Genomic DNA, 20,196 nt, shown 5'->3' with positions numbered 1-20,196 from the left:
TCCCAACGTGAAGCATGGAGGTGGAAACATCATTCTTTGGGGATGCTTTCTTTCTGCAAAGGGGACAGGACGACTGCCCCGTATTGAGGGGAGGATGGATGGGGCAATGTATTGCGAGATCTTGGCCAACAACCTCCTTCCCTCAGTAAGAGCATTGAAGATGGGTCGTGGCTGGTTCTTCCAGCATGACAACAACCTGAAACACACAGCCAGGGCAACTAAGGAGTGGCTCCGTAAGAAGCATCTCAAGGTCCTGGAGTGGCCTAGCCAGTCTCCAGACCTGAACCCAATAGAACATCTTTGGAGGGAGCTGAAAGTCCGTATTGCCCAGCGACAGCCACGAAACCTGAAGGATCTGGAGAAGGTCTGTATGGAGGAGTGGGCAAAAATCCCTGCTGCAGTGTGTGCAAACCTGGTCAAGACCTACAGGAACGTATGATCTCTGTAATTGCAAACAAAGGTTTCTGTACCAAATATTAAGTTCTGCTTTTCTGATGTATCAAATACTTATGTCATGCAATAAAATGCAAATTAATTACTTAAAAATCATACAATGTGAGGGCGGAGCTAGCATGTTGGAGTGAACGGCTGTGTGTGAGAGGCTCCTGCAACTTTTTTGCGAAATAATCTAACCTAACTTACTTTATGGCACTTGTTACAACAAACATTTCTTTCTAATACAATATTGTAACTTTCTATGTGAAAATGCCGAGTAATAAGCGACCAAAGGACAATAAATCCACATCGGAGGCCTACTCCCCACCAAAAAACGAGACAGAAATGGCGGAAGGCACAGCTAACAACGTGACACTTACAGAACTTACCCGGGCTTTGGGAGAACTACGTGTTGCTATAGCGGAGGATCTTAAGGCTACTATTGCTGAACTGGACACTAAAATCGAGAGCACCATTCGAACGGTCGCTTCGCAGGGCCAGAGTATTGTGGACCTTGAGAAAGCTTCTGAATTCAACGCTGGTAGGATCGACGAGTTAGAGAAGCTATGCACGTCATTGCAGGATAGTGTACAGAGGCTTTCGTGAAAGTGGTCGACCTGGAGGGCAGATCCAGGCGTCATAACCTTCGCGTTGTGGGTCTGGCAGAAGGGGTGGAGGCGGGCTCTCGCCCCACCGACTTCTTCGCCAAGCTACTGAAGGACGCAATGGGACCGGATGTTTTGGCTTCGGATCCCCTACTGGACCGTGCACATCGCGCCCTTGTCCCAGTGCCTGGACCGGGCCAGCGTCCTCGCCCAGTAATCATCTGTTGTGACAGTTTCAAGACCAAGGATCTTATCCTGCGCGAGGCTCGAATGAGGAGCAACCTGTTACATAAAGGGCACCCCTTACGTGTCTATGAGGATTATGCGCCCGATGTGGCAAAGCACCGTGCTGGCTACAGAGATGTCATGACCAAACTCTACAAACTCTATCTTCGCCCAGCCTTGCTCTTCCCTGCAAGACTAAGAATTACCGCGCCTTCCAGGGAGAAGATTTGGCTCTCCTCGGTTTTGGACGCAGAGAAGTTTATCCGGGAATATACGCCAATCCCCCGTACAGGTTAGAGTGCCTTGTCATTGTGTGTTAGGGTCTGCTCATGGACTCGAACCCATACTATACCATAACGGGTGAAACCGTATTAAACGGTCTCAGCAAGGGCTACCGAACATGTAATATGCTGAGCTGACCAATGGAGGGCGGTCAGAGCTCTCATTTAACGTTAATTTCACTTTCATTCCGACTGGGTTTAGAGCGATGCCTGTTTTGGAGGCCTTCCAGGTCAGATCATTGACACTTTCGGATGGATATACTTATATTCCCCCATTTTTGTTTTGTTTTGTTATTTATTTTTCAATTCTTACATTATTCCATATCATGTACCATGTATTTATTGCTTGCAGGGGTCTGGGGGTGATGGTTGGGAAGGGGCAGACACAGACACCTGGATAGCAAGTTGATGCTTTGTGCTGTTCTGCCTTTGTCATAGCCTGGCCCGCTCTCACGATTTGATTCCCACCAGCCCTCCGTGGTGCTTGTGTCTGTGTAGGTGTGCATACATATAATAATAATTATTTGTACTTTATTATTATTTTCTCTTAGCATTTTAGTATTATGTATGTGTATATTTTAAATTAGTATAGATTATTATTCTGGGGTATGAATGTTTGTGTATGTAGATGTGTGTGTATGGATGTATGTATGTGTGTGTATGTATCTGTATATATTTAAGAATATTTATTTTATATGTATATATTTTTTGTATGTATACATGTGTTTGTATGTGTATGTAGGTGTGTGTGTGTATGTATGTGTGTGTGTGTATGTGTGTGTATGTATATATGTGTGTATGTGTGTGGGTGCACGTGTGTGTGTGTGCGTATATACAGTGGGGAGAACAAGTATTTGATACACTGCCGATTTTGCAGGTTTTCCTACTTACAAAGCATGTAGAGGTCTGTAATTTTTATAATAGGTACACTTCAACTGTGAGAGACGGAATCTAAAACACCTCCTGGCTACAACATCTTCCAGTTATCTTCAGAAAAATGTATCTACCTTGGAATTTCCCCTCTCTGATGCAAAATCTCAAGGCAAACATACAATTTTGGAGAACTCTCCCAATTTCTCTGCTCGGAAGAATTAATGCCATTAAAATGGTCTTCCTCCCACAACTGCTCAACCTATACCAGAACATCCCAGTATTCATACCTACATCCTTTCATAAACAACTGGACTCTATTGTCAATCCTTTAATCTGGGATTATAAAACACACAGGATAGGTAAAAAACACCTATGTAAATCCAAGATGGAAGGAGGATTGTCTCTCCCAAATTGTATATTTTACTATTGGGCCGCTAACCTCCGCGTTGTTACGTTTTTGCTGGATGATGCACCCCCGCCATCCAGCTGGCTTAGTATGGAGCGTGAGGAGAGTCACCCCTTCTCTATTGGTGCTGTGATTTTGTCACCTGTCAATCTGGAGATGTCACTTTACAGTAACAATCCTATTATACATAGCACAGTCCGAATCTGGAAGCAAATTAAAGTCCACTTTGAGCTTAGACCAATATCATTCATGCTCCCTGTTGCCAGGAATCCCTCCTTTGCCCCCTCTAACCTTGATAACACCTTTGAGCGATGGGGAGAGTTGGGGATAAGTACCATAGGGGATTTATATATAGGAGGGACCTTTGCTTCCTTTGAATCGCTGAGGGAAACTTATAACCTTCCCAGAAGTAACTTTTTCAGATACCTATAAATTAGAGACTATGTTAGAAAACACCTCCCAACATTTGGGAATGCTAAACCTTCCATGTTTGACGGATGCATAAAAATATGCCTCACCTCAGACAAACTGATATCTCGTCTATATGACGCTTTTCAATCTGTTAGCGCACCCTCTACTGATGCCATTAAGGCAAAATGGGAGGAAGAACTAGGGACTGACATTTCGGTGGCAGACTGGGAGGATAGCTTGGAGTATATCCACACCTGCTCCATTAACTCCAGACATCGTCTCATACAATTTAAGGTATTACACAGATTACACTATTCCAAAACTAAACTGCATAGGATATTTCCTGATACATCCCCTATGTGTGATAAATGTCTGGCTGAGCAGGGTACACTACTCCACTGCTTTGCCCTATGCTCTAGCCTGTATGGTTATTGGTGTGGAATTTTTGGGGTCCTCTCTGAAGTTCTGGAGACTTCAATAGACCCAGACCCGCTTCTGATAATCCTGGGAGTGTCCGATTCCCTAAACGGATTAACCAACTCCCCAAAACAACTCATCTCTTACAGTCTCATTTCGGCAAAAAAATTAATCTTGTTGTTTTGGAAAAGGAGGGAAGCGCCCTCTACCAAATTATGGCTCAGCGAATTGGCAAACACTGTACACTTAGAAATAATTAGATATATTCTGAACAATAAATTACCAACATTTGATCAAATCTGGCAGCCTTTCCAGTCGGCGCTGTGAATTTGTACTTTTTAACGCACTCTCAATTGTCATATTGTAATCTACCTTTGGGCAGCGTGTGCTGGCCCCGCTACCCGAGCAGTCGGGAGGGGAATAGGGGGGGGATAAAGGGGGGTATAAGTGGGGGGGTTACATCTACCCTTTTTCTTTCTACCTGTCCCTGTTCTGTATGTCTTGTTTTGTAATATTTGTTTTGTGCCCAGAACTCTGGGTCTTGGCGTTCATATCTGTTCTCTTATGTTTAGATAAGAACTGTACAGGTGTCTTTCATACCTATACACCATTCTTATGTGTGTTCAATAAAAAATATTTGAACGAAAATAATCATACAATGTGATTTTCTGGATTTTTGTTTTAGATTCCGTCTCTCACAGTTGAAGTGTACCTATGATACAAATTACAGACCTCTACATGCTTTGTAAGTAGGAAAACATGCAAAATCGGCTGTGTATCAAATACTTGTTCTCCCCACTGTATGTACTGCTTATGCATGCTCTATAAAGCCTTTATACAGTTGTTCCTTTTAAGTGGGAGCCACCTTATGCAAGTCTGCTGTAGCACAGGAAATGCTCGAATGAACATCTTCAAGTAACTGACTGCCAGGCTTGATGGCTGGTTTCGTGGCGAGATAGATAGATGGTGGCACTTCCCACTTCCCTCTCCAAGTCTGTGGTTTCCTCCCTGCCTTTGTGCTCCATAGACACGCAATGAAGACTGGACTCAGTAACCCAGCACGAAATCAACAGGGCAGTTTTTATTAGGCACCAAATGGAAGAAAACAGACTGAAACAGGACGGAACTACCCGGACTCCTATAAGCAGCGCTCATTTTTATTGTCTGTTGCAAATCTTTTTTTAAACGTTATGCCCCAAAGAATATGGCCCTGGCTCTAATGGCTTGGACAGAATGATAACAAATGAGAGGCTTTGTATCTGTGGCCTTAGCCACAGGACCACAGACTAAGCACATCAATTCCACACTGCTGCTTCAGAACAATGACATGAGTCTGACAGCCCCGGCCTAAAACCAAGAGCCAAGCATTCGTATCGATCTATCTGTATCTGTCCCTTCGTATAGGCATCCAAACTGATCAGAGACCAGTTTTTAGTTAACAGATGATAGTATTGATCACTCAGCACTTCTAGCCTGACAATGTTTGGACAGCTGGGGAAGTCTGTGTAGTTGTGTTGGTTGGGAATAAACAGCAGACAACAAGGATTTGGGAAGTGAATAGGCAGGCACGGGATCGAAGGATTCACGCATTCACGCACGCACGCGCACATACACACACACACAGTGTCACTAATGCCACTAATGGCTGGTCGGAACTCAAGAGTAAGCAAGCCCGGAATACTGGAATGCAATATTTCCCCATGCTTATCCTGCTGCCTGTCATCAGAGAATTCCATAAGTCAAAATGTAAAATCAAAATGATTGTGCAGGGAGCCCTGCCTTGCCTAAGTAATAGTAGGAGAAACAATGAACCCAGACTACTGAAAAACAACAGACTGTTGCTGTGAAAGAGCAGTTTGGTCAGTGCTCTGGCCTCCTTGGATAATCTTAACAGGGCCCGGAGAAAGCTCACTAACCGCTAAAGCTACGGCTCAATTTCTCTTCCGACCGCTCGCATTTGAAGTGGAGAGCTCGACTGTTCCTGTTTCCTTACTTCCCCCCTCGTTCTTTCTCTCCCTCCACTTCAGAGGAATGTCAGATCACAGCTCCGCTATCTGCTGTGCCATGTGCTGCTGCTAACATGAAAGGCTAGGGAGCCGATGGGGAAACTAAGAGGAAGCTGATGCTACCGAATGGTAGTGCACATTATGGGGAGGAATCCTTTTTAAGTGGCATAGGGCTCAATCTTAAAGGAAAATTCCACCCAAAAACTATCTTTTGGTATTTGTTTGACTAGTCAATTGTTGATATAGTCCCAAAATGTTTTGCATGTCAGATACATGCTAAGATACTGTATCTCCCAGTCTCTCTCCCTACCGCTCTCTCTCTCTATAAATAGGCGGTGACCCGATCCTGTAGGTTCATGCTCTACAACATTCGGAGAGTACGACCCTGCCTTACACAGGAAGCGGCACAGGTCCTAATCCAGGCACTTGTCATCTCCCGTCTGGATTACTGCAACTCGCTGTTGGCTGGGCTCCCTGCCTGTGCCATTAAACCCCTACAACTCATCCAGAATGCCGCAGCCCGTCTGGTGTTCAACCTTCCCAAGTTCTCTCACGTCACCCCGCTTCTCCTCACACTCCACTGGCTTCCAGTTGAAGCTTGCATCTGCTACAAGACCATGGTGCTTGCCTACGGAGCTGTGAGGGGAACGGCACCTCCGTACCTTCAGGCTCTGATCAGTCCCTACACCCAAACGAGGGCATTGCGTTAATCCACCTCTGGCCTGCTGGCCCCCCTACATCTGCGGAAGCACAGTTCCCACTCAGCCCAGTCAAAACTGCTCGCTGCTCTGGCACCCCAATGGTGGAACAAGCTCCCTCACGATGCCAGGACAGCGGAGTCACTCACCACCTTCCGGAGACACTTGAAACCCCACATCTTTAAGGAATACCTGGGATAGGATAAAGTACTCCTTACCCCCCCCCCCCCCCCCAAAAAAAAATAAAATAATAATTGTAAAGTGGTTATCCCACTGGCTATAAGGTGAATGCACCAATTTGTAAGTCGCTCTGGATAAGAGCGTCTGCTAAATGTAAATGTATATATACACAGTTGAAGTCGGAAGTTTACATACACCTTAGCCAAATACATTTAAACTCCGTTTTTCACAATTCCTGACATTTAATCCTAGTAAAGATTCCCCAGTTAGGGGATCACCACTTTATTTTAAGAATGAGAAATGTCAGAATAATAGTAGAGAGAATTATTTATTTCAGCTTTTATTTCTTTCGTCACATTCCCAGTGGGTCAGAAGTTTACAGACACTTAATTAGTATTTGGTAGCATTGCCTTTAAATTGTTTAACTTGGGTCAAATGTTGCGGGTATCCTTCCACAATCTTCCCACAATAAGTTGGGTGAATTTTGGCCCATTCCTTTAACTTCCTGACTGATGTCTTGGGATGTTGCTTCAATATATCCACATCATTTTCCTTCCTCATGATGCCATCTATTTTGTGAAGTGCACCAGTCCCTCCTGCAGCAAAGCACCCCCACAGTATGATGCTGCCACCCCCGTTCTTCACGGTTGGGATGGTGTTCTTCGGCTTGCAAGCCACACCCTTTTTCCTCCAAACATAACAATGGTCATTATGGCCAAACAGTTCTATTTTTGTTTCATCAGACCAGAGGACATTTCTCCAAAAAGTACGATCTTTGTCCCCATGTGCAGTTGCAAACCGTAGTCTGTCATATTTATGGTGGTTTTGGAGCAGTGGCTTTTTCCTTGCTGAGCGGCCTTTCAGGTTATGTCGATATAGGACTCGTTTTACTGTGGATATAGATACTTTTGTACCAGTTTCCTCCAGCATCTTCACAAGGTCCTTTGCTGTTGTTCTGGGATTGATTTGCACTTTTCGCACCAAAGTACGTTAATCTCTAGGAGACAGAACGCGTCTCCTTCCTGAGCGATATGATAGCTACGTGGTCCCATGGTGTTTATACTTGCGTACTATTGTTTGTACAGATGAACGTGGTACCTTCAGGCGTTTGGAAATTGCTCCCAAGGATGAATCAGACTTGTGGAGGTCTACAATTGGTCTTGGCTGATTTCTTTTGATTTTCCCATGATGTCAAGCAAAGCCATGACATCATTTTCTGGAATTTTCCAAGCTGTTTTAAAGGTACAGTTAACTTCATGTTTGTAAACTTCTATCACAATTCCAGTGGGTCAAAGTGAATTATAAGTGAAATAATCTGTCTGTAAACAATTGTTGGAAAAATTACTTGTGTCATGCACAAAGTAGATGTCCTAAACGACTTACCAAAACTATAGTTTGTTAACAAGAAATTTGTGGAGTGGTTGAAAAACAAGTTTTAATGACCTAAGTGTATGTAAACTTCCGACTTCAACTGTATGTATGTATGTATGTATGTATGTATGTATGTATATATATATATATATATATATATATATATATATTATATAAACCCATCTCTCTCCCTCTCCCCCTGTCTCTCTTTCTATGGCAAGATGGCGCCGACAGATCGGGCAGCTCTGCTTCTAGCTCCCAAGCAACTTTGCAGTATTTTGTTTTTTGTGTGTTATTTCTTACATTACTAGCCCAGAATTGTTTTTGTGTTATTACATACAGCCGGAAATAACTTTTGGATATCAGAGCGGTTGCAACTCACCAGGATTACGACCAGGAATACGACTTTCCCGAATTGGATCCTTTGTTCGTACCCCCAGGGCAATTGAACTGATTCCAGAGGCTGATCCAAAACACCGCCAGCGGAGAAGAGGTATTTGGAGTGGACTTCTAGTCCGACTAGAAGCATTGCCGGCAGTGTATCAAGCATTAGTAACACACTACGCCGTCATGGATTAAAATCCTGCAGCGCACGCAATGTCCCCCTGCTCAAGCCAGCGCATGTCCAGGCCCGTCTGAAGTTTGCCAATGATCATCTGGATGATCCAGAGGAGGAATGGGAGAAGGTCATGTGGTCTGATGAGACAGAAATAGAGATTTTTGGTCTAAACGCCACTCGCCATGTTTGGAGGAAGAAGGATGAGCACAACCCCAAGAACACCATCCCAACCGTGAAGCATGGAGGTGGAATCATCATTCTTTGGGGATGCTTTTCTGCAAAGGGGACAGGACGACTGCACCGTATTGAGGGGAGGATGGATGGGGCCATGTATCGCAAGATCTTGGCCAACAACCTCCTTCCCTCAGTAAGAGCATTGAAGATGGGTCATGGCTGGGTCTTCCAGCATGACAACGACCCGTAACACACAGCCAGGGCAACTAAGGAGTGGCTCCGTAAGAAGCATCTCAAGGTCCTGGAGTGGCCTAGCCAGTCTCCAGACCTGAACCCAATAGAAAATCTTTGAAGGGACCTGAAAGTCCGTATTGCCCAGCGACAGCCCCGAAACCTGAAGGATCTGGAGAAGGTCTGTATGGAGGAGTGGGCCAAAATCCCTGCTGCAGTGTGTGCAAACCTGGTCAAGACCTACAGGAAACGTATGATCTCTAATTGCAAACACAGGTTTCTGTACCAAATATTAAGTTCTGCTTTTCTGATGTATCAAATACTTATGTCATGCAATAGAATGCAAATTAATTACTTAAAAATCATACAATGTGATTTTCTGGATTTTTGTTTTAGATTCCGTCTCTCACAGTTGAAGTGTACCTATGATAAAAATTACAGACCTCTACATGCTTTGTAAGTAGGAAAACCTGCAAAATCGGCAGTGTATCAAATACTTGTTCTCCCCACTGTATATACAGTTGAAGTCGGAAGTTTACATACACTTAGGTTGGAGTCATTAAAACTCGTTTTTTAAACCACTCCACAAATTTCTTGTTAACAAACTATAGTTTTGGCAAGTCGGTTAGTACATCTACTTTGTAAATGACACAAGTAATTTTTCCAACAATTGTTTACAGACAGATTATTTCACTTTAATTCATTGTATCACAATTCCAGTGGGTCAGAAGTTTACATACACTAAGTTGACTGTGCCTTTAAACAGCTTGGAAAATTCCAGAAAATGATGTCATGGCTTTAGAAGCTTCTGATAGGCTAATTGACATCATCTGAGTCAATTGGAGGTGTACCTGTGGATGTATTTCAAGGCCTACCTTCAAACTCAGTGCCTCTTTGCTTGACATCATGGGAAAATTAAAAGAAATCAGCCAAGACCTCAGAAAAAGAATTGTAGACCTCCACAAGTCTGGTTCATCCTTGGGAGCAATTTCCAAACGCCTGAAGGTACCACGTTCATCTGTACAAACAATAGTACGCAAGTATAAACATCATGGGAACACGCAGCCGTCATACCGCTCAGGAAGGAGACGCGTTCTGTCTCCTAGAGATGAACGTACTTTGGTGCGAAAAGTGCAAATCAATCCCAGAACAACAGCAAAGGACCTTGTAAAGATGCTGGAGGAAACTGGTACAAAAGTATCTATATCCACAGTAAAACTAGTTCTATATTGACATAACCTGAAAGGCCGCTCAGCAAGGAAGAAGCCACTGCTCCAAAACCGCCATAAAAAAGCCAGACTACAGTTTGCAACTGCACATGGCGACAAAGATCGTACTTTTTGGAGAAATGTCCTCTGGTCTGATGAAACAAAAATAGAACTGTTTGCCATAATGACCATCGTTATGTTTGGAGGAAAAAGGGTGTGGCTTGAAAGCCAAAGAACACCATCCCAACCGTGAAGCATGGGGGTGGCAGCATCATGCTGTGGGGGTCCTTTGCTGCAGGAGGGACTGGTGCACTTCACAAAATAGATGGCATCATGAGGAAGGAAGATTATGTGGATATATTGAAGCAACATCTCAAGACATCAGTCAGGAAGTTAAAGCTTGGTCGCAAATGGGTCTTCCAAATGGACAATGACCCCAAGCATACTTCCAAAGTTGTGCCAAAATGGCTTAAGGACAACAAAGTCAAGGTATTGGAGTGGCCATCACAAAGCCCTGACCTCAATCCTATAGAAAATATGTGGGCATAACTGAAACTGAGTTTAAATGTATTTGGCTAAGGTGTATGTAAACTTCCGACTTGAACTGTATATTTATATACAGTACCAGTCAAAACTTTGGACACACCTACTCATTCTAAGGATTTTCTTAATTTTTACTATTTTCTACATTGTAGAATAATAGTGAAGCCATCAAAACTATGAAATAACACATATGGAATCATGTATTAACCAAAAAAGTGTTTAACAAATCAAAATATATTTTGTATTTGAGATTCTTCAAATAGCCACTCTTTGCCTTGATGACATTTTTGCACTCTTGGCATTCTCTCAACCAGCTTCACCTGAAATGCTTTTCCGACAGTCTTGAAGGAGTTCCCGCATATGCTGAGCACTTGTTGGCTGCTTTTGCTTCACTCTGCAGTCTGATTCATCCCAAACCATCTCAATTGAGTTTAGGTCGGGGGATTGTGGAGGCCAGGTCATCTGATGCAGCATTCCATCACTCTCCTTGGTAAAATAGCCATTACACAGCCTGGAGGTGTGTAGGGTCATTGTCCTGTTGTAAAACAAATAATAGTCCCGCTAAGCCCAAACCAGATGGGATGGAGTATCGCTGCAGAATGATGTGGTAGCCATGCTGGTTAAGTGTGCTTTGAATTCTAAATAAATCACAGCCAGTGTCACCAGCAAAGCACCCCCACACCTCCTCCTCCATGCTTTACGGTGGGAAATACACATGCGGAGATCATCCGTTCACCCACACCGCGTCTCACAAAGACACGGCTGTTGGAACCAAAAATCTCAAATTTGGACACATTTCCAACGGTCTAATGTCCATTGCTCGTGTTTCTTGGCCCAAGCAAGTATCTTCTTCTTCTTGGTGTCTTTTAGTAGTGGTTTCTTTGCAGCAATTCGACCATGAAGGCCTGATTCACACAGTCTCCTCTGAACAGTTGATGTTGAGATGTGACTGTTACTTGAACTCTGTAAAGCATTTATTTGTGCTGCAATTTCTGAGGCTGGTAACTCTAAATGAATTTATCCTCTGCAGCAGAGGTAACTCTGGGTCTTCCATTCCTGTGGCGGTCCTCATGAGAGCCAGTTTCATCATGGCGCTTGATGATTTTTGCGACTGCGCTTGAAGACACTCAAAGTTCTTGACATTTTCCGACATTTTCCGTATTGATTGACCTTCATGTCTTAAAGTAATGATGGACTGTCGTTTCTCTTTGCTTATTTGAGCTGTTCTTGCCATAATATGGACTTGGTCTTTTACCAAATAGGGCTAGCTTCTGTATACCCCCCTACCTTGTCACAACACAACTGATTGGCTCAAATGCATTAAGAAGGAAAGAAATTCCACAAATTAACTTTTAAGAAAGCACACCTGTTAATTGAAATGCATTCCATGTGACTTCCTCATGAAGCTGGTTGAGAGAATGCCAAGAGTGTGCAAAGCTGTCATCAAGGCAAAGGGTGGCTATTTGAAGAATCTAAAATATATTTTGATTTGTTTAACACTTTTTTGGTTACAACATGATTCCATATGTGTTATTTCATAGTTTTGATGTCTTCACTATTATTCTACAATGTAAAAAATAGTAAAAATGAAGAAAAACCCTTGAATGAGTAGGTGTGTCCAAACTTTTGACTGGTATATATATATATATATATATATATATATATATATATATATATATATACACACACACACACACACACACACACACACACACAGTATATGGCCAAAAGCATGTGGACACTGCTTCAAATTTGTGGATTTGGCTATTTCAGTCACACCCGTTGCTGACAGGTGTATAAAATTGAGCACACAGCAATGCAATCTCCATAGACAAACATTGGCAGTACAATGGCCTGTACTGAAGAGCTCAGTGACTTTCAAAGTGGCACCGTCATAGGATACAAATTTCTGTCCTGCTAGAGCTGTCCCGGTCAACTGTAAGTGCTGTTATTGTGAAGTGGAAACGTCTAAGAGCAACAACGGCTCAGCTGCAAAGTGGTAGACCACACAAGCTCACAGAACGGGACTGGCGAGTGCTGAAGCGCGTGGCGCGTAAAATCGTCTGTCCTCAGTTGCGACACTCACTACCAAGTTCCAAACTGCCTCTAGAAGCAACGTCAGCACAATAACTGTTCGTCGGGAGCTTCATGACATAGGTTTCCATGGCCGACAAGCGTCGGCTGGAGTGGTGTAAAGCTTGCCGCCATTGGACTCTGGAGCAGTGGAAACGCGTTCTCTGGAGTGATGAATTACGCTTCACCATCTGGCAGTCCGACAGACAAATCTGGGTTTGGCGGTTGCCAGGAGAACGCTACCTGCCACAATGCATTGTGCCAACTGTAAAGTTTGGTGGAGGAGGAATAATGGTCTGGGGCGTTTTTTCATGGTTCGGGCTAGGCCCCTTAGTTCCAGTGAAGGGAAATCTTGACGCTACAGCATACAATGACATTCTATACGATTCTGTGCTTCCAACTTTGTGGCAACAGTTTGGGTAAGCTATACATCTTGAGAACTTGATTGGTGACGTGCAAAACATTTTGGGACTATATCAACAATGGACTAATGAAACAAATACTAATTGATTGTTTTTGGGTGGATTTTTCTTTTAAGGGCGGGAAGAAGCCAAAACTGTCTCATCCCTGGCAGAAATTGGTTGAGTCAACATAGATTCTTTGTGTCTTTCAACAAACATTTTAATGTATGTTTCCTTGTGTCAACGTGGCTAGTTGATTGAATTTGCAATGAGTCATAACCTTTCACTGGTTGAGTCATTGTAGGCCAATTTTCAATTTGGTGTTTTTTTGTGTAGTAGGACTACCAACAAAATATCTGTGAACTGAGGAACAACATAGTCAATTTTACTACAGTGAGTCCAACTTTATAGCGTTGAACGGCTGGTGCTCTATTGCTCTACTGTAGTGGCTTTAAGGGGAGTTCACGCCCTGGTTTCACATTGCACACAAATATTAGCTTAGCTGGCTAGCACTCTGGTGTCGGAACAGCTGCAGAAAGAAACACATGCTACAGCAGGGGTTATAAACCTCAGCTAATCCACACTGGACCAGACTATTTTCCTGACACACACACACACACACACACACACACACACACACACACACACACACACACACCTCCACATTCTAAAGCACAACAAAGATCCTGTAAGTGCTTGCCATAGTTCTGTGATAGTTTTCGGAAAAGAGAGCATGTGCTTCTGATTTGGGGTGAGGCCTTTTTGGTAATTCCTCCAATAACAATATGAAGCTGGGCCTCTTTCACTTGGACACACATGCATATACGCCTCAAAAGCTGACCTGAAAAAAATACACAAGCGATTGTCCACTGTGGCTCAGAGGGTAAAACAATAGATGGTATAACAACAACAACTACATAATATGTTGACATTTCTGTTGACCAAGGACCAGATTCTGAAATATTCACCACAAAAACAGGCCACAAATAACAAAATGTCAAAAGCATTATCATTCAATAACGAATGTGTATCGAATGCTAACTAGGTTAACGTCAGGAGGGCGAATGCTCTGACCATGATCCATTGCACACATTAAAAGGGGCCTGAGGCGATGACATCAGAAACTCGCAATTTAATCAAACCCGTGGGGTTCAGTTATCTGCTTTCAAGCCAGTAGTAGGCCTTCGGAGAGCACAGGATGAAAAACGAGCACAGTCGAGGTCCGTAAGCGCTCCCTTTCCAATTGCAATTAATTCCTACCATAGTAGTTTTAAATATTGAAGAGGATTCGGAGCGAGACAGAGAGACTTGACTCTTTTTTTACTAGCACTGACTTTGCTGATAGCTACCTTCATTTAGGAAAATGTACTTACTATGACTAGGATATGTGGTTGTCCCACCTAGCTATCTTAAGATGAATGTACTAACTAAGTCACTCTGAATAGGAGCGTCTGCTAAATGACTAAAATGTAAATGGGGAGAGCGAGAGATCAGCACCAGCTGAATGAAGACATCAAATCCACTGACAGGGGATAAGGAACCAGGAACTTTAAATCAGGGATTTGCACTAAGTGCCAGATCAAGTAATAGAAGAGGTTTTTCTTTGGTGACAAAAGTGCCATGCTTCATTACTGAACTAAGTGGATTCTGTATGTTGATGTGTTTTAAGCATTAAAATTGAAGGGAAAATGATTAAAGCTAAAGGGCATTGGCTCCAAAGTTCAACCACTTTTTGGGGCAATGCTTTACAAAGACCTCCTTGCAGGGTAACTCATGGGCTGTGTCTCAAATGGCTCCCTATTCCCTAGTAGGGCCCTGCTAAAAAGTAGTGCACTACATAGGGTATAGGGTGCCATTTGGGATCACCCCTGCTGTTTGCAGGGTAAATGTAAGGGTATAACTTTAGCCTTTAACCAATAAGCAAGTATGCAACAGTGGGTTGGTTTTGATTTGCACCTTACAAAAGGATGTACCATATTCAACTCAGTTAATACCTTACCACCATTAGTTGTGAAACTTATTCAATTTCCATAGGTAGCCATTGAGAATCACTGGATGTTGTACTATACATTAGCCAATATAGGCTTTTCATCGTTTCCAATATTAAATAGGTCACTCCCTATCCTACAGGACATTCAATCATGTCAACCCCATCCCTTTTAAACCAAGCTACCCATTTTACATTTACATTTTAGTCATTTAGCAGACGCTCTTATCCAGAGCGACTTCCAGTTAGTGAGTGCATACATTTTCATACTGGCCCCCCGTGGGAAACGAACCCACAACCCTGGCGTTGCAAGCGCCATGCTCTACCAACTGAGCTACAGGGGACCCCACTCCATCAGGAATAAATGGGCCCTGCACCAATTAAACACCAATAAAACAGCATGAATAGAGGCGCTATTGGCTGGCTAACCTCATTCCAGAGCACACGTTTAATTACTGTGTGTCCATCTATTCCTGGGTGGGTTATTAATCTCTACCTTCTGAGGAGAAACCGGGATCGGGTTGTGTGTGTGAGTGGCATATCAGAGACAGTGTTTTTTATTTTTTATAATGTGTGTGTCTGTGTGTATATGTATTAGGGCTGGGTGATATCAAATTAATTAGATTCATTCAAATGTATGTTTTAGCGCAATGCTTCAAATGCCTGTATCGCGAGAATCAAGGTTTTTATATTTTTCAGTTTTTATGAGCGTTCTGTCTTTTTGGTCTCGTCTCCTTCGCTCCTTCTATGCCGTGTGCACCTTCCCGTTCGCTATTTCAGCCACACATATTGCTAACAGGTGTATAAAATCGACCATACAGCCATGCAATCTCCATAGACAAACATTGGCAGTAGAATGGCCTTACTGAAAAGCCCAGTGACTCGTGAATACTGTATATCGTGAATCACCCATAACTTCGAAAAAGATCGAGATATGATTTTTAGGTAACATCTCCCAGCCTTAATGTGTATGTGTCCGATGCACATGTACGCGTACGTGCATGTGGAGGTCCCTGACCTCCCATCTGATCTAGAATGGGCTACCCTTTCTGTTCCCTTTGACTGAGATGAAAGGGTGGATTGGACTGATTTTTGTGACAGAAGACAAGCAGAGCTCTTCCTTTTAAACATACAGACGTTTCAAATGTCTGGAATGTCCTTTTATGGATGAACAGATACTAGTCCACCCAGAGAAAGAGGAATCAGGGATGGGTGAAGATGCACCTAGACTCTGATCTTGGGTCAGTTTTGCATTTTTCCCACTAATGGTTAATGTTAGGATTGGGGAGGGGAAGTTCATCCTAGATCTGTCCCTATGGGAAACTTCACCACAAAGGTTACAACTAACAGTTTCTATATGAGAAAAGGCTAAATTGATTCCTATATTGGTCCAAACTCAAATGGCCACCTCTTCATATAAATATCAATGCAGTAATAATATACCTACTCATGCTATAATCTGTGTCAGTTACTACCACATCTATTATGTTTTTTGATTTGACACAACAATGACGATGTACTAGTACAATGCTTACATTCACCAATGCTTGCACATATACAAGTTTGGACACACCTACTCATTCAAGGGTTTTTCCTTATTTTTACAATTTTTTTACACTGTAGAATAATAGTGAAGACATCAAAACTATGAAACAAAACATATGGAATAATGTAGTAACCAAAAAAGTGTTAAACAAATCAAAATATATTTTAGATTTGAGATTCTTCAAATAGCCACCCTTTGCCTTGATGACAGCTTTGCACACTCTTGGCATTCTCTCAATCAGCTTCATGAGATAGTAAAGCATTTCAATTAACAGGTGTGCCTTGTTAAAAGTTAATTTGTGGATTTCTTTCCTTCATGTTGTGACAAGGTAGGGTGGGTATACAGAAGCTAGCCCTATTTGGTAAAAGACCAAGTCCATATTATGGCAAGAACAGCTCAAATAAGCAAAGAGAAATGACAGTCCATCATTACTTTAAGACATGAAGGTCAGTCAATCTGGAAAATGTCAAGAACTTTGAAAGTTTCTTCAAATGCAGTCGCAAAAACCATCAAGCACTATGATGAAACTGGCTCTCATGAGGACCGCCACAGGAATGGAAGACCCAGAGTTACCTCTGCTGCAGAGGATACGTTCATTAGCGTTACCAGCCTCAGAAATTGCAGCCCAAATAAATACTTCAGAGTACAAGTCACAGACACATCTCAACATCAACTGTTCAGAGGAGACTATGTGAATCTGGACTTCATGGACGAATTGCTGCAAAGAAACCACTACTAAAGGACACCAATAAGAAGAAGAGACCTGCTTGGGCCAAGAAACACAAGCAATGGACATTAGACTGGTGGAAACGTGTCCTCTGGTCTGGAGTCCAAATTGGAGATTTTTGGTTCCAACCACCGCGTCTTTGTGAGACGCTGTGTGGGTGAACGGATTATCTCCGCTTGTGTAGTTCCCACCGTAAAGCATGGCGGAGGTGTTATGGTGTGGGGGTGCTTTGCTGGTGACACTGTCTGTGATTTATTTAGAATTCAAGGCACACTTAACCAGCATGGCTACCACAGCATTCTGCAGCGATACGCCATCCCATCTGGTTTGGGCTTAGTGGGACTATCATTTGTTTTTCAACAGGACAATGACCCAACACACCTCCAGGCTGTGTAAGGGCTATTTTACCAAGAAGGAGAGTGATGGAGTGCTGCATCAGATGACCTGGCCTCCACAATCACCCGACCTCAACCCAATTGAGATGGTTTGGGATGAGTCGGACGGCAGAGTGAAGGAAAAGCAGCCAACAAGTGCTGTTCGAAAAGCATTCCAGGTGAAACTGGTTGAGAGAATGCCAAGAGTGTGCAAAGCTGTCATCAAGGCAAAGGGTGACTATTTGAAGAATCTAAAATATAAAATATATTTTGATTTGTTGAGCACTTTTTTGGTTACTACATGATTGTGTTATTTCATAGTTTTGATGTCTTCACTAAATAAAGAAAAACCCTTGAATGAGTAAGTGTGTCCAAACTTTTGACTGGTACTGTTCAGTTCAAATAAAGTGTTGTCAAAGATTGTTCCATCAAATCAAATGTTGAGTGAATAGGCCTAAGCCTACTGTAAGTAGGTTGGACCAAAAAACTATGCTAAGTAGCCTATTTGTATTTGTATTTATTAGGGATCCCCATTAGCTGCTGCCTCTTCCTGGGGTCCAAACATATTAAAGCACTTCCATTACATATAAAACAAAATATAAAACAGTACATCATATGACATTATTACACCACTACCTATCTACAATACAAAATGTTTAATACCACCATACCACAATATCACAATGCGTGCGTATGCATGTGTCTATACCCTTGTGTGTGTCTCTTCACAGTCCCCGTTGTTCAATAAGGTGTATTTTTACCTGTTTAAAAAAAAAAGTGATTCTACTGCTTGCATCAGTTACCATAATTCCTAATTTTGCTCTCTGTCGCTCTTTTTTTGTATGGCCATTAGATTAATGTTTGCTTCAAGATGGGGGCAATTTTAAAAAACGAAAAAGTAGATTGTGCTGATTTATTGGCACATTGAACCATATCGCTGGCTTTAGTTAAACTCAGTGGATAGTGCTAAAACAATGACATAATTTCTGAATTCTGCCATTTTTACGCAAGTTGGCCATTAGGTTGAGATCTGGTGACAGACACACACCCTATGCTCCTTTGAGACACCTCTTTCAAAGTCACTGAGATCTCTTCTTCTAGCCATCGTAGCCATAATAATGGGCAATGGGTATTTTTATACATGACCCTAAGCATGATGGGATGTTAATTGCTTAATTAACTCAGGGACCACACCTGTGTGGAAGCACATCCTTTCAATATACTTTGTATCCCTCATTTCCTCAAGTGTTTCCTTTATTTTGGCAGTTCCCTGTAGATTCCCGAGGCAGTTTCATTGACTGGCAAACAGATTTTCTAGCTACATATCAAGTCTGTTTTGCCATGCAGCTCTGGAATGTAGGCTATGGGTGGATAGAATTCATAACAAACGGTTTAGCTCGGTGAAAATAACTCCATGTAGCCTAGAATAACGGTTATCTTCTTCAAATAACGGGAAAGTGTCCCTGTGAAAGTCAAAAGGGGATTATGCCAGGCAAACCCTTTCTATGGAGAGCAAAACAATAATACAAGTAGGTTATAACTTGTACAACAAGCTAGTAATGTAGCCTATGCAATTGCATATTCTTTTGTCTAGAAAACGGTTGTTCAGTCTGCGTATAGCCTAACCTTCTGTGGGATTAAGATAGCTTTATCGTCATGTTGTTCTTTGTCGTACATTCTTAAAATAAACATAAACAAAGCAGACTACGAGGGCAGACTGATTTAAAAAGGTAAATGTAAATGATAAATCCCGAGCAATTGACTGTCTAGTCCGAGTGACCTACACCAACAACAAACTCAACCAAATGTCATTCAATTATGGATGTGTGAGGTTGTTGCTACAGACCATGGAACAGACTTCAAAATGTAGCCTAGCTATCTTGTAACAACCACTCCGAATTGGAAACATTATTACAGACGTCCACTCACAAAGAAAAAGTATTACATATGTGCTGGGCAATGTAAGTAGCTTAGCCTACCTTGGAACACAACTTGGAGAAGAACGGTCTATTTCCCATGTTGCAAAAAGGTTCATAGGCACGGGCATGGGACCATCCGACCCACCCGAATTCGAACCCATGCCTCCTGCTCCAACCACGGCTCCGGGAGCAGTGGGCATAGGTGCCGGGGGTGGTCCACCGATCCCGCTGCCGCTGCCTGGATTCAGGAAAGCGGCCCGCACTCCTCCTCTCTCTACGGCCGCCGCCATCATCGCCTCTCCCGGGGTAGCAGCAGGCTATCAGGCTGTGATGCTCGCTCGCGTAGGCACCCTCCGCTATATCACAGAAACTTCTCAATGTAGCAGGCAGCTCAAGGCTAGCATATCGAGATAGTGCTGAAACAGAGGCATTCGAACACAAATCTGGGCGGGGCGTTATTCAGCACGCACACACAAAAACGAGGCACGGTTCTACTATTGAACGGTAGGGGCGCCCACAGACCATCTGATTTTTCAAAGGGGCTAG

The 20,196-nt window shown here is 42.9% G+C and overlaps 1 protein-coding gene across 1 annotated transcript in view; it reads right to left on the bottom strand.

Annotated features, from left to right (window-relative positions):
* LOC311113472 (phosphofurin acidic cluster sorting protein 2-like) overlaps window positions 1-19,943 on the bottom strand; it is a gene marked incomplete at both ends in the record, with an annotated part of 91,583 nt that extends 71,640 nt beyond the window's left edge. The window contains one exon of the mRNA XM_084156696.1: window positions 19,711-19,943. Coding sequence (XP_084012822.1) covers window positions 19,711-19,943 — 233 coding nt within the window. The remainder of the gene's footprint in view (window positions 1-19,710) is intronic.
* Between the last annotated feature and the right edge of the window lie 253 nt (window positions 19,944-20,196).

Source organism: Coregonus lavaretus (assembly GCF_964263955.1).
Source record: "Coregonus lavaretus genome assembly, chromosome: 40".
In the NCBI taxonomy this organism is placed as follows: domain Eukaryota; kingdom Metazoa; phylum Chordata; class Actinopteri; order Salmoniformes; family Salmonidae; genus Coregonus; species Coregonus lavaretus.
Note: the sequence above shows the minus strand (reverse complement) of the source record. Positions and strands in the feature narration are given on the sequence as shown.